The sequence below is a fragment of the Rhinoraja longicauda genome, chromosome 28, assembly GCF_053455715.1.
Source record: "Rhinoraja longicauda isolate Sanriku21f chromosome 28, sRhiLon1.1, whole genome shotgun sequence".
NCBI classification, from domain to species: domain Eukaryota; kingdom Metazoa; phylum Chordata; class Chondrichthyes; order Rajiformes; family Arhynchobatidae; genus Rhinoraja; species Rhinoraja longicauda.
The window spans coordinates 26,237,656-26,251,498 of record NC_135980.1 but is presented as its reverse complement, the minus strand read 5'-3'; the positions used below and the strand labels follow the sequence as shown (position 1 = coordinate 26,251,498).

Here is a 13,843-nt window from a genome sequence, read left to right as displayed (position 1 = left end):
TAATAATAATAATGCATTTTATTTATATAGCGCTTTTCATACACTCAAAGACGCTTTACAGAGATTTAGAGAACATAGGGAAATGAATAAATAGATAAATAAGTAAATAAGTAAACGAACAGAGAAAGGAGACAGAAGGTGAGGTGACCTTCAGTGGTTGAAGGCAGTGCTGAACAGGTGAGACTTCAGCGATGTTTTGAATGTGGTGAGTGTGGAGGAGTCTCTAACGGTTTGGGGTAGTGAGTTCCATAGGGTGGGAGCAGCGATGGAGAAAGCCCTGTCCCCCCAGGATCTGAGTTTGGTCCGGATGTGGGGGGATAGGAGATTGGCAGCAGCAGAGCGGAGGGTGCAGGTGGGAGTGTGCCTGTGGAGGAGGTCGGTCAGGTAGGATGGGGCCAGGTTATGGAGGGCTTTGTAGGTTATGAGGAGGATTTTGTACTGGATTCTCTGGGGGATGGGGAGCCAGTGGAGTTTGTAAAGGACGGGGGTGATAAGGTCACGGATCGGGGAGTGGGTGAGTAGACGGGCAGCGGAGTTTTGAATGTATTGAAGTTTACTGATGATTTTTGAGGGTGCGCCACAGAGGAGGCTGTTGCAGTAGTCCAGACGGGAGGTGATGAAGGCGTGGATGAGGGTTTCTGCAGCTGTGGAGGAGAGGGATGGACGGAGACGGGCAATGTTTTTGAGGTGGAAGAAGGCTGTCTTTGTGATGTGTTTGATGTGTTTGTCACGTATTGTCTTTCCGTTGACTGGGGTTAGCAGGCAACATAAGCTTTTCGCTGTACCTCGCTTGGCACACGTGACAATAAACTAGACTGACTGAAGTGGCTCTGGGTCGTGGTGAGCCCCGTGCTCTGTGAACGCAGGAGAGGACACTCACTCTCACCGTAGCTTTTCACCGCGTCCGTCACGACTTCCACCAGCGTCGCAGGCAGCTCCTTAGACAGCTTCTTGTCCGCTTGCCGCTTGCCCAAGAGCCTCCGTAACGGGCTGCGGAACTGGGACCTGGGCAAGGGGGAGCGAGAGGGGGGGGGAGACTCAGACCACACGAGAACGCACACGGTGACAACAGCAAGGGTCGAGCGCACCGGAGATAAAGATGGCACTATTGAGTTACAATGATCGCCTGATGACATGTGACTAGTCGTACATTGGTGGAGCAGGAGCCATTGGTGGAGCGGGAGCACGTGGCCGCTGGCTGGGTGAGGTCACGTGGGGGGGGGGGGGGAGGGGCGGTGACGTCACCCTTTGTCCCTGTATTTGGGAGTGAGGAAGTTGGCGACCCTACTAATACGGGACAAGGGCGGTCTAAGCCACACCTGACACTAACTTTAACCAGCTGAAAGGACCAACTTATTGGAAGCACTGGGAACTGCAGGCGCTGGAATCATGAGCAAAGCGCTGGAGGGAACGGACAGGCGACATTTCAGATCGGGTTCCATCTTCGGTCTTTGGAATAATTCGGACTGAAGGGCTCCGATCGCCTGTCTTTCCCCTCCACTGATGCTGCCAGACCCACTGAATGACTGATTTTGGACCATCAGCCATGATCACATTGAATGGCGGTGATGGCTCGAAGGGCCAAATGGCCTACTCCTGCACCTTTTTTCTACGTTCCTATTCTTCTATTACTCCATCACTTTGTGTTTATCCCAACTCACTGCGTTTCAGACCAGAACCTGCATCTGGGCAGGTTCGTCCCAGGGGGGGTAACCACTAGGGTTGCCAACTGTCCCGTATTAGCCGGGACATCCCGTTTATTGGGCTAATTTGGTTTGTCCCGTATGGGACCGCCCTTGTCCCATATTGTGCTCGGGGGGCACTGTAGGCCCGGACACTGTAGGCCCGGACAGTGTAGGCCCGGACAGTGTAGGCCGGGCGCCGCCTAGCGGAGGTTGCCTAGCAACCCGCCTCCCGGCTCAGGGGGCCGCCATTGGTGGAGCGGGAGCACGTGGCCGTTGGCTGGGTGAGGCCACGTGGGGCGGTGACGTCACCTTTGGTCCCTTATTTGGGACTGAGGGAGTTGGCAACCCTTGTAACCAACCCAGCGTCCCATCCAAATACATGCAGAGGGAGGTCCACATGATTCAACCTCAATTGTTCGCATTTGGACCATCCTCCAGATCCATCTCCACTCCCCAAAGACCATCAGCCCTGCTGGATTCAATCTCAACTCAAGTGCCACCTCAAAGGAATGCGTGGAGAGCAATCCAGGGCAGGACGAAGCTCAGAGCCACGTCACAGCCTAGGAAACACACAACCGCCCGGGAATGACAAGTGGTATTCCCAACGCCAACCCACGCACTCCACCCCGAACGTACTTGGGCGATTCCAGGGACTGGCTTGGATCCAACTCTTGTGATGTCTTCTTCTGCACAGGCAGTTTAATTGGCGTTCTTTCACCATCCCGCGAGCCATTTGGAGTCTAATGGGATGGGTCAAGGGAAGGGAAGAGAGGGAAAAGGGGAGGAGGGAAGAACATATTGTTACATTTGTAGGAACAACAGTATTGATGTTAAATTGAGATACAAGTGAAACACATTGCAACTTGCTTGGTTGAGGGCGAAGAGGTAGGGCAAAGGATTTGTAGGCCGTGGAAGGGATTAAATGGGTCACGGGAGACCAGATGTCACAGGTATGTACACCAGATATGCTGGGCTCTGCAAGCTATTCCTAGGGCTCATTGAACTGGGCAGCACGGCGACACAGCGGTGGAGTTGCTGCCTTACAGAGCCAGAAACCCGGGTTCGATCCTGGCCACGGGTTCTGCCTGTACGGAGTTTGTACGTTCTTCCCGTGACCGGCGAGGGTTTTCTCCAGGTGCCCCGGATCCCTCCCACAAGGCAAAAACAGGACAGGTTTGAAGGCTAATTGGCTTGGTATCAGCGTGAATTGTCCTTTGTGTGTAAGATAGTGCTAGCGTGCGGGGATCGCTGGTCAATATACAATGGGCAATAGGTGCAGGAGTAGGCCATTCGGCCCTTCGAGCCAGCACCACCATTCATAGAAACATAGACAATAGGTGCAGGAGTAGGCCATTCGGCCCTTCGAGCCAGCACCACCATTCAATGTGATCATGGCTGATCATTCTCAATCAGTACCCCGTTCCTGCCTTCTCCCCATACCCCCCTGACTCCGCTATCCTTAAGAGCTCTATCTAGCTCTCTCTTGAAAGCATTCAGAGAATTGGCCTCCACTGCCTTCTGAGGCAGAGAGTTCCACAGATTTACAATTCTCTGACTAAAAAAGTTTTTCCTCATCTCCGTTCTAAATGGCCCACCCCTTATTCTTAAACTGTGGCCCCTGGTTCTGGACTCCCCCAACATTGGGAACATGATCGGCGCGGTCGCGGTGGGTCGAAGGGCCTGTTTCCGCGCTGTAACTCTAAACTAAACTAAACTAAACTGCTACCAGTAGTAAACTCCATCCACCACTCTACCCCGATCCCTCCCTCTCTCTCAACAAATCTTCAAAAGGTTTTCGACTAAACGTGCCCTCAAGATAAGTTTACAGCCACCTGCACAATATACGGTGAGATCAAAGTAAAATGCAGCCACGTGGACTCAGACAAACACAAAAAACCTGGCAAACTACACATACACTGCACAAAGATTTCATAAATTCTTGGAGCAGAATTAGGCCATTTTGCCGATCGAGTCTACTCCGTCGTTCAACCATGGCTGATCCAACTTTCCCTCTCAACCCCAGTCTCCTGCCCTTTTAGTAAAAGAAAGATTTGGGGGGAAAAAAACACGAATGCAAAAACACAAGACAAAACCACACATGGGTATTTATTGCCTTTGAAGAAGGGTCTCGACCCAAAACGTCACCCATTCCTTCTCTCTAGAGATGCTGCCTGTCCCCCTGAGTTACTCCAGCATTTTGTGTCTATCCAAGAGTTGGTCTAGTTTAGTTTAGTTAAGAGATGCAGCGCGGAAACAGGCCCTTCGGCCCACCGGGTCCGCGCCGACCAGCGATCCCCGCACATTAACACTATCCTACACACACACACTAGCGACAATTTTTATTTTTACCCAGCCAATTAACCTACATAAACGCACTACGCCTTTGGAGTGTGGGGGGGGAAACCGAAGATCTCGGAGAAAACCCACCCGGATCAGGGGGAGAACGTGCAAACTCCTTACAGACAGCACCCGTAGTCAGGATCGAACCCGGGTCTCCGGCGCTGCATTCGTTGTAAGGCAGCGACTCTACCGCTGCGCCACCGTGGGCCCTAGTGTTCCGTTGTCGAGATAGGGTTAGGGTTGTTGTGCAGGTCAGCTCAAGAACCTGATGGTTGTTCCTGAATCTGGTGGTGTGGGACATTGACCTCCTGGTTTAGTTTAGTTTACTTTAGCTTAGGTTAGTTTAGTTTAAAGACACAAGACTTCAGATGCTGGACTCCAAAGCTGAAAACAAACTGCTGGAGGAACTCAGTGGGCCAGGCAGCATCAGTGAAAGTAAATGGACAAAACGATGTCTTGAAAGTGGGACCCTTTCTTCAGATGGATGAAGAAGACCCTCCCTCAGGTTCCCATTCTGCGCGAGTGGGTATCACACTGGGTATGTGTTAGTCTAGTTTGGTTTAAGTTTAGTTCAAGTAAGTCTAGTTTCGTTTATTGCCAGGTGCGTCGAGGCACGGTGAAACGCTATTTAGTTGCGTGCGATCCAGCCAGTGGAAAGAGTATAAACGATTAGAATCAAACCGTCCGCAGTGTAGACACAGGATCAAGGATATTATGTTTGATATAAGGGCGGCACGGTGGCGCAGCGGTAGAGTTGCTGCTTTACAGCGAATGCAGCGCCGGAAACTCAGGTTCGATCCTGACTACGGGTGCTGCACTGTAAGGAGTTTGTACGTTCTCCCCGTGACCTGCGTGGGTTTTCTCCGAGATCTTCGGTTTCCTCCCACACTCCAAAGACGTACAGGTATGTAGGTTAATTGGCTGGGTAAATGTAAAAATTGTCCCTAGTGGGTGTAGGATAATGTTAATGTGCGGGGATCGCTGGGCGGCACGGACTTGGAGGGCGGAAGGGCCTGTTTCCGGCTGTATATATATGATATGATATGATATGTTTAGTGCAAGGTAAAGTCCGATTACAGATAGTCCGAAGGTCTCCACAGATGGAAGGACAAGGACGTGCTCTAGTTGGTGTGAGGATGGTTCAGTTGCCTAACAAGTGCAGTGGCAGTGCCCAGAGAATGAGGGGTGGCAATGGACACTCACAACAACCCCCCCCCCCCCCAACCCCACAATAACCAGGATCACACCTACCTCCTTCAACGGCGCCTCAGTCACCATCCCTGTTGGAGACGACACGTTTGCTGCCAAACCGTCCTCTTGAGACGAAGATTCTTTGTCCCTGGACGAGAGGGGATAGACCATAAGACCATCAGACATAGCAGCAGATTTAGGCCCATCACGCCTACCCCGCCATTCCACCGTGGCCGATCTATTTCCCCTTCTCAACCCCATTCTCCTGCCTTCTCCCCATAACCTTTGAGGCTCTAACGAATCAAGAACCCATCAATCTCCACTTGAAAAACTCCCAATGACTTGGCCTCCACTGCCGTCTGTGGCAATGAGTTCCACGGATTCACCACCCTCTGGCTAAAGAAATTCCTCCTCATCTCCATTCTAAAGGTGCGTCCTTTAATTCTGAGGCTGTGGGCCTCTGGTCCTGGACTCTCCCACTAGTGGAAACATCCTCTCCACGTCCACTCTATCCAGGCCTTTCATTGTTCGCTAGGCGGGAGACAGGGGAGAGACAGAGAAAGACAATAGACAATAGGTGTAGGAGGAGGCCATTCGGCCCTTCGAGCCGCTAGCATCGCCATTCAATGCGATCATGGCTGATCATAAGGGTCAACAATGAAGTGGGGGTGGGCGGGGGGGTGAGTGAGACAAAGACGAAGTGAAAGAAGGTGGCAAGAGAGGTGGGCTGGATCAAGTGGAGAGGGGGAAGGAGGAAAAGGAGAGAGAAATGTGGATAAGGTCTTTGATAATAACTGATAAGCCCCGATGAGGATATTGATAAAGATGTGGATAAAGCCCTTCAGCCCACCAAGTCCACGCTGACTATCGATCACCTGTTCACACACCAGCGAACATCAGTGCCCTCACCAACTCCAGGTCATGACACTAAACTGTCGCAGCCCAACCATCACGAGGTTGGAAGGCAGCAACAAGCCTCCTGTTCAGTGCTTGAGCAGATGGGCCAGGGCTCCAGTTCAGGCCCAGTGACAGGGGACCTGATGAGGGTATTGATCATCCAGCGATCATTCATCAACCCCTTGAATTGCCAACATTGTCTCAGTCACAGTTCCCAATCCCGCCCCCAACACAACCCAGGATCGCACTGCAGCCTTGGAACCCTGGGGCAGCACGGTGGCGCAGCGGTAGAGTTGCTGCCTCACGGCGCCAGAGACCCAGGTTCGATCCTGACCACGGGCGCTGTCTGTAGGGAGTCTGTTCGTTCTCCCCATGACCTGCGTGGGTTTTCTCCGGGTGATCCGGTTTCCTCCCACATTCCAAGGACGTGCAGGTTTGCGTGTTCATTTGATTCTATAAAATTGTAAATCGTCCCTGGTGTGTGGGATAGTGTTAGTGTACGGGGTGATCGCTCGTTGGCGCGGACAGGGTGGGCTGAATGCTCTGGTTCCGCGCTGTGTCGTTAAACTAAAAGTCTAAAAATAATACGCTGTTTAGTTTAGTGTTTGGAGATGCTGCATTGGAATTAAGCCCAGGAAAGACACAAAGAGCTGGAGTAACTCAACAGGGCAGGCAGCATCACCGGAGGGAAAGAACGTCGGGCCCACGCCGACCATCGATCACTTGTTCACACTAGTTCTATGTGATTCCCACTTTCTTGTCCACTCCCTACACATTAGATATATCCTATATCCTTCCTTTGTCCCGCCCCCCCCCCCCCTGACATCAGTTTGAAGAAGGGTCTCGACCCGAAACGTCGCCCAGTCCTTCTCTCCTGAGATGCTGTCTGACCCGCTGAGTTACTCCAGCATTTTGTGAAATAAATACCCTGCACATTAGAGGCAGTTTCTTATAGAAGCCAATTAATAGACAATAGATGCAGGAGGTGGGCCAAAGATTGGGGTGAGGGATGTGTGGAGTCAGTCTACCCCACGACATAGAAACATCGAAAATAGGTGCAGGAGTAGGCCATTCGGCCCTTCGAGCCAGCACCGCCATTCAATATGATCATGGCTGATCATCCAAAATCAGTACCCCGTTCCTGCTTTCTCCCCATACCCCTTGATTCCGAAGAGCTATATCCAATTCTCTCTTGAGAACATCCAGTGAATCGGCCTCCACTGCCTTCTGTGGCAGAGAATTCCACAGATTCACAACTCTCTGGGTGAAAAAGTTCTTCCTCGTCTCAGTCCCAAATGGCCTAACCCCTTTATTCTTAAACTGTGACCCTTGGATCTGGACTCCCCCAACACGGGGAACATGTTTCCTGCATCTAGACTGCCCAATCCCTCAATAATTTTTATATGTTTCTATAAGATCCCCACTCATCCTTCTAAATTCCAGTGAATACCAGCCAGGACAGAGTAAGACGGTGTAAGACAGAGGGGGGTGGAGTTGTACAGTTGGATAGCCACAGGGAGGAAGGATCTCGCGTGCCGTTCTGTGGTACCTGGTGCCTTTCAGCGGAGGCTGGTTTTCCTTCCTTTCCCCGGTGGGACTGGTCGCCTCGTAGTTACGCCGGTCCTTCCATTTCTCGGCTTTGTTCCGCAGCTTGCGGTGGTCGTGGTAGCGCTGAATGGTTCCCGGCAGGGACACGGGGTTCTCGTGCGCTCTCTGGCCGGCTTGCTCGCTCTGCTCCTCGTTGCCGTTGGCCTGTGCCGGGGCAGCGCCGGGCAACAGGGCGGCGCCGGCGCCCAGGAGAAGTGGCAGAGTCTTCGGCCGCTCCGGAGCCGCCCGTGGCATCCTGCCGTCGCCCGCTCGCTCGCTGCCATCCCCGCCGCCATCGCCGGACACGGTGCCCAGCCGCGGCGGCTCTCCGTCGCCGGTCGGCACCGTGGGCAGTAGCCCCTCCTCTCCAGACGGCTGCCCCATAGCCGGCAGGCTGGCGGTCTGCACCATTCTCTCCACGATCTCCTTGGTTTCAAGGGTTGGCGGGTCGAGCTCGTCGTCCTGAAGGGAGGAGGGGGAGGCCAGCTGTCGCTGGAGGTTGTTGTGCTCCAAGCCCCGCATCCGACGGTTCTGCCGTTTCGCCCGGGAGGTGGACCGCTCCACACCCCCACTCGCGCTCTCCCCGGGTCCCTGCGGCGCGTCCGGCCCAGCAGCTTCCACCCCGGTCGGCGGTTCCAGGCCGGCCTCAGCCAGCGGCACCTCCTTAGTGTCTGGGTCAACCGGGCACCGCGACCGATCGGAGACTTGGTGCCCCTCCGCACCCTGCACTGCCCTCTCCTGTTCCTTCCGCTGGGCCGCCCTCATTAGACGCACCCTACAACGGAAAGCAAAACCTTTTAGTTTCGTTTAGTCTATTGTCACCGGTGCCGAGCTACAGTGAAAGGCTTTTTTGTTGCGTGCTAACCAGTCCCAGCGGAAGGACGATGCGCGATTACAATCAAGCCGTCCGCAGTGTACAGATACAGGATGGCAGGAATAACGAATAATGATTACAGATGGTAACAGATGGCACTGGGTCTATGCCCGCTGGAGTTTAGAAGGATGAGGGGGGAACCTCACTGAAACTTACCGAGTAGCGAAAGGCCTGGAAATAGGATGTTTCCACTAGTGGGAGAGTCCAGGACCAGAGGTCAAAGCCTCAGAATTAAAGGATGTTTCTTCAGGAAGGAGAGTGGTGAATCTGTGGAATTGATCGTCACAGAAGGCTGTGGTTGCCAAATCATTGGGTAGTTGTAAGGCGCAGATTGACTGATTCTTGATTAGTGCGGGTGTCAGGGGTTACGGGGAGAAGGCGGGAGAGTGGGCTTGAGAGGGAACGGTAGATCAGCCATGATTGAATGGCAGAGTAGACTTGATGGGTCGAATGGCTTTTTTCTGCTCCTATGACTCATGGACTTATTGCAATCAAGCCATCCAGATACAGGATGAAGGGTTGTAACGTTTAGTGCAAGATAAAGTCCAATTAATGATAGTCCGAGGGTCTCCAACGAGGTGGATGGTAGGAGCATTCAGAGAGTGCAACACATTAAATAAGACAATTGCAGAAACAAGAGGGCAAATAACTTTTCATTTGGTTTTCATTTGTTCTGTAAGGCCACCCCTCATTCTCCTGCACCCCAAGGAATAAAGTCCCAGCCTGCTCAACCTTTCCCCTAAAGCTCAGCCCCTCGAGTCCTGGCAACACACCCTCATAAATTTCCTCTGCACCCGTTCCAGCTTAACAACAACATGTATTAACCAGGTACACACACAACACACTGGAGTAACTCAGCGGGCCAGGCAGCATCTCTGGAGAGAAAGTAACAACAACATGTATTAACCAGGTACACACATAACACGCTGGAGTAACTCAGCGGGCCAGGCAGCATCTCTGGAGAGAAGGTAACAACAACATGTGTTAACCAGGTACACCCAAAACGCTGGAGAAACTCAGCGGGCCAGGCAGCATCGCTGGAGAGAAGGAACTGGCGACGTTTCGGGTCGAGACCCTTCCTCAGACCCGAAACGTCACCCAATTCCTTCTCTCCACAGATGCTGCCTGACCCGCTGAGTTACTCCAGCATTTTGTGCGTCTACCTTCGATTTAAACCAGCATCTGCAGTCTTCTTTCCTAAACATATTAACCAGTTTCAGTTAAATCTCAGGTCAATCCTAACACCCAAATTGTACGCGATCTGGGGGCAATAGACAATAGGTGCAGGAGTAGGCCATTCGGCCCTTCGGGGCATTTGATGGTAATGCAATTAAGTATGAAGGTGATGTGTTAAGGCTCTCCCTTGTTGGGGGGGGGGGGCGGGGGGTTCTTGCGGGACCCTTGTACAGTGTGACTCTTATTTCCCAGTCGTCAGCCTCCTCCTCCCACCCCCTGCTCCACTGAGACACAAAGGGCTTCATTATGGAGCTCAGCTGAGACATTCCACCCATTTCACGGTCTGAATTGGAGACATTCAATGACGGGGTTGCGCAGTGAACGAGTCCGTTCAGTAATCGCTCGGCCCCAGAAGCAGGCCGACCCTCGTCACGTTTTCGGGCGGCGCAGCAGCGGGTAGTGCTGCTTGTTGCCTGACAGAGACAGACTCCCGGACTCAACCCCAACCCTTGGATGCCGCCTAGGTTCAATCTCAAAATCTCGGGCGCACTCTCTGCACGATCCTTCAGTTTTATCTCTCGCGCTGTGGGCACGGCGGCGCAGCGGGTAGAGCTGCTGCCTCACAGCGCCAGAGTTTGAGACCACGAGGGTTTGCTCCAGTTTCCACCCACCCTCCATTACCCAGAGACTCGTAGGTCAATTGGCCTCTGTAAACTGTATAGGGATTGAACGTGAAAGTGGATAACATAGAACTCGGTGGGCCTGTTTCACGCTGTATCTCCAAAATAAACTGTGAAATTATAAAATTGTTCCTCGTGTGCAGGACAATGTTAGTTAGCGTACGGGGTGATTGCTGGTCGGTACGGACTCAGTGGGACAAAGGAATGTTTCTGCACTGTATCTCTAAAGTAGAGTCTAAAGCAAAGGTTGCTTGATGGTCGGCATGGGCTCGGTGGGGCCGAAGGGCCTGTTTCCTCGCTGTATTTAAACTAAATCTAAACCAGACATTCCAGCGAGGCGAGGCATCAGCTTTTGTTACTGCTCCTGTGTCATGCCGGGGGGGGGGGGGGGAGTAGTGTAGAGATACAGCAGCAAATGAGTGGTCCATGGTCGACATGGACTCAGTGGGCTGAAGGGCCTGTTTCCGTGCTGTGTCTCAACACAACACTGAATCCCCTAACAATACAGTGCACATGAGGTTAAAGGCCGTGGGTCATAGAGTCATACAGCGTGCAAACAGACCCTTCGGCCCAACTTGCCAGCACGCGGCCAACATGTCCCAGCTACACAAGTCCCACCTGCCTGCTTTTGGCCCATATCCCTCCAAACCTGTCCTATCCATGTACCTGTCTAACTGTTTCTTAAATGTTGCGATAATCTCTGCCTCAGCTACCCTCTCTGGCAGTTTGTTCCATACACCTACCAACCTTTGTATGAAAAAGTTACCCTTCAGATTCAAACCCCTCAGGTTTGCAGGTTAATGGGCTTGGTAAAAAATGTAAATTATCCCGAGTGTGTGTACGATAGTGTTAATGTGCTGGGATTGTTGGTCGGTGCGGACTCAGTGGGCCGAAGGGCCTGTTTCCGCGCTGTATCTCTAAACTAAAGTACATTCCTATTAAATCTTTTTCCCCCTCACCTTAAACCTGTGTCCTCTAGTCCTCGATTCCCCTACTCTGGGCAAGAGACATCTGTGCATCTACCCGATCTATTCCTCTCATAATTTTGTACACCTCTATAAGATCACCCCTCATCCTCCTGCGCTCCATGGAATAGAGACCCAGCCTGCTCAACCTCTCCCTACAGCTCACACCCTCTAGTCCTGGCAACATCCTCATAAATCTTTTTTGAACCCTTTCAAGCTTGACGATATCTTTCCTATAACATGGTGCCCAGAACTGAACACAATATTCTAAATGCGGTCTCGCTAACGTCTAATACAACTGCAACGTGACCTCCCCAACTTCTATACTCAATACTCTGACTGATGAAGGCCAAAGTGCCAAAAGCCTTTTTAACCGCCTTATCTCCCTGCGTCTCCAGGGGGTAAGAGTCCCAGCCTGCCCAACACCTCTCCCCGTACTGAATGCTCTAGTAGAAGGATGAGAGGAGATCTTATCGAAACGTTATAAGATTATTAAGGGGTTGACACTTTAGAGGCAGGAAACATGTTCCCAATGTTGGGGGAGTCCAAAACCAGGGGCCACGGTTTAAGAATAAGGGGTAGGCCATTTAGAACTGAGATGAGGAAAACTTTTTCAGTCAGAGAGTTGTGAATCTGTGGATTCTCTGCCTCAGAAGGCAGTGGAGGCCAATTCTCTGAATGCATTCAAGAGAGAGCTAGATAGAGCTCTTAAGGATAGCGGAGTCAGGGGGTATGGGGAGAAGGCAGGAACGGGGTACTGATTGAGAATGATCAGCCATGATCACATTGAATGGCAGTGCTGGCTCGATGGGCCGAATAGCCTCCTCCTGCACCAATTGTCTATTGAACGATGTACTGAGACTGTTACCTCCGGCGTGCCAGGTACCGGCGGCACAGCGCCTGGCACAGGACGATGGCGCAGACTTGCTTCTGGTAGGCACACCGCTGCAGGAAGCCCCTCCACACCAGCTGGATCAGACTGGCCGCACTCTGCCGCTGCACCGCCAAGTGGACCCAGGAAGGAACGGCAGTAAGCCTGCAGAGAGACGTCGGTGAGCACGGACATTACCCCGGCCCCCGCGCCCACCCCCCCCCCAACCCCCGCCAACCCACTCCCCTCCAACTCCACCCCCCCAACCCACCCGCCCCCGCCAACCCACTCCCCTCCAACTCCACCCCCCCAACCCACCCGCCCCCGCCAACCCACCTCCCCTCCAACTCCACCCCCCCAACCCACCCGCCCCCGCCAACCCACTCCCCTCCAACTCCACCCCCCCAACCCACCCGCCCCCGCCAACCCACTCCCCTCCAACTCCACACCCCCAACCCACCGCCCCGCCCCCAACCCCACCCACTCCCCTCCAACCCCCCCCAACCCACCCGCCCCCGCCAACCCACTCCCCTCCAACTCCACCCCCCCAACCCACCCGCCCCCCGCCAACCCACTCCCCTCCAACTCCACCCCCCCAACCCACCCAGCCCCCGCCAACCCACTCCCCTCCAACCCCAACCCCCCCCAACCCACCCGCCCCCGCCAACCCCACTCCCCTCCAACCCACCCCACCCCCCCCAACCCACCCCCCCTCCAACCATCCCCCTCCAACCCATCCCCCTCCAACCCACTCCCCCACAACCCACTCCCCCTCCAACCCACCCCCCCCCACCCCCCGGCTCATAAAATCCCTCTAAACCTTCCCGATCCATTTACCCATCCAAACGTCTTTTAAATGTTGCTTTCATACCCCCTGCCACAACTACCTACTCCGACAGCTCGCTATGTATACCTACCACCATCCGTGTGAGAAAGTTGCCCCACTTCGCCCCACTTCTTTAAGAAGAAAAGATTCCTCTTAAATCTTTTCCCTCTCCCCTTAAAATCTCTGAGTCCCAAAGAATGATGCAAGGTCATCTTTCATTCTTCTACAACTCTAGAGAGCATAATCCCAGTCTCCCCCTCCCTCCCCTCCCCTCCCCTCCCCTCCCCTCCCCTCCCCTCACACAACGGACAAGCCCACACCGGCACAGGACAGTCCAGTCTGAAGAAGGGCCTCGACCCGAAACGTCACCCATTCCTTCTCTCCCGAGATGCTGCTTACTGCCTGACCCGCTGAGTTACTCCAGCATTGTGTGTCTACCTGGGGTAGATCTGCTGCCCACTGCGCCAGGGACCCAGGTTCGACCATTTCACGGTCAGAATCAGAGACCGTTCACTGACGCTCGCACACTTAACGCCTCCGTTTGTCACAGATAGGCACAAAATGCTGGAGTAACTCAGCGGGGCGGGCAGCACCTCTGGAGAGAAGGAATGGGTGACGTTTCGGGTCGACACCCTTCTTCAGACTGATCTGATGAAGGTGGACAGTGGAATTTCTTGAACGATTGAATATTTTACAGATAAAGTATATTTCTTGGTGGGGGGGGGGGGGGGGGGGGAGAAGACAAAACAAT

The 13,843-nt window shown here is 53.3% G+C and overlaps 1 protein-coding gene across 1 annotated transcript in view; it reads right to left on the bottom strand.

Annotated features, from left to right (window-relative positions):
• The window catches only part of LOC144606985 (unconventional myosin-IXb-like), a 119,630-nt gene that overhangs the window by 24,919 nt on the left and 80,868 nt on the right, over positions 1–13,843 (bottom strand). Inside the window, 6 exon segments of the mRNA XM_078423486.1 lie at positions 881–1,005; positions 2,322–2,425; positions 5,277–5,364; positions 7,663–8,475; positions 12,264–12,409; positions 12,411–12,431. Of these exon segments, the coding sequence (XP_078279612.1) occupies positions 881–1,005; positions 2,322–2,425; positions 5,277–5,364; positions 7,663–8,475; positions 12,264–12,409; positions 12,411–12,431 (1,297 nt within the window).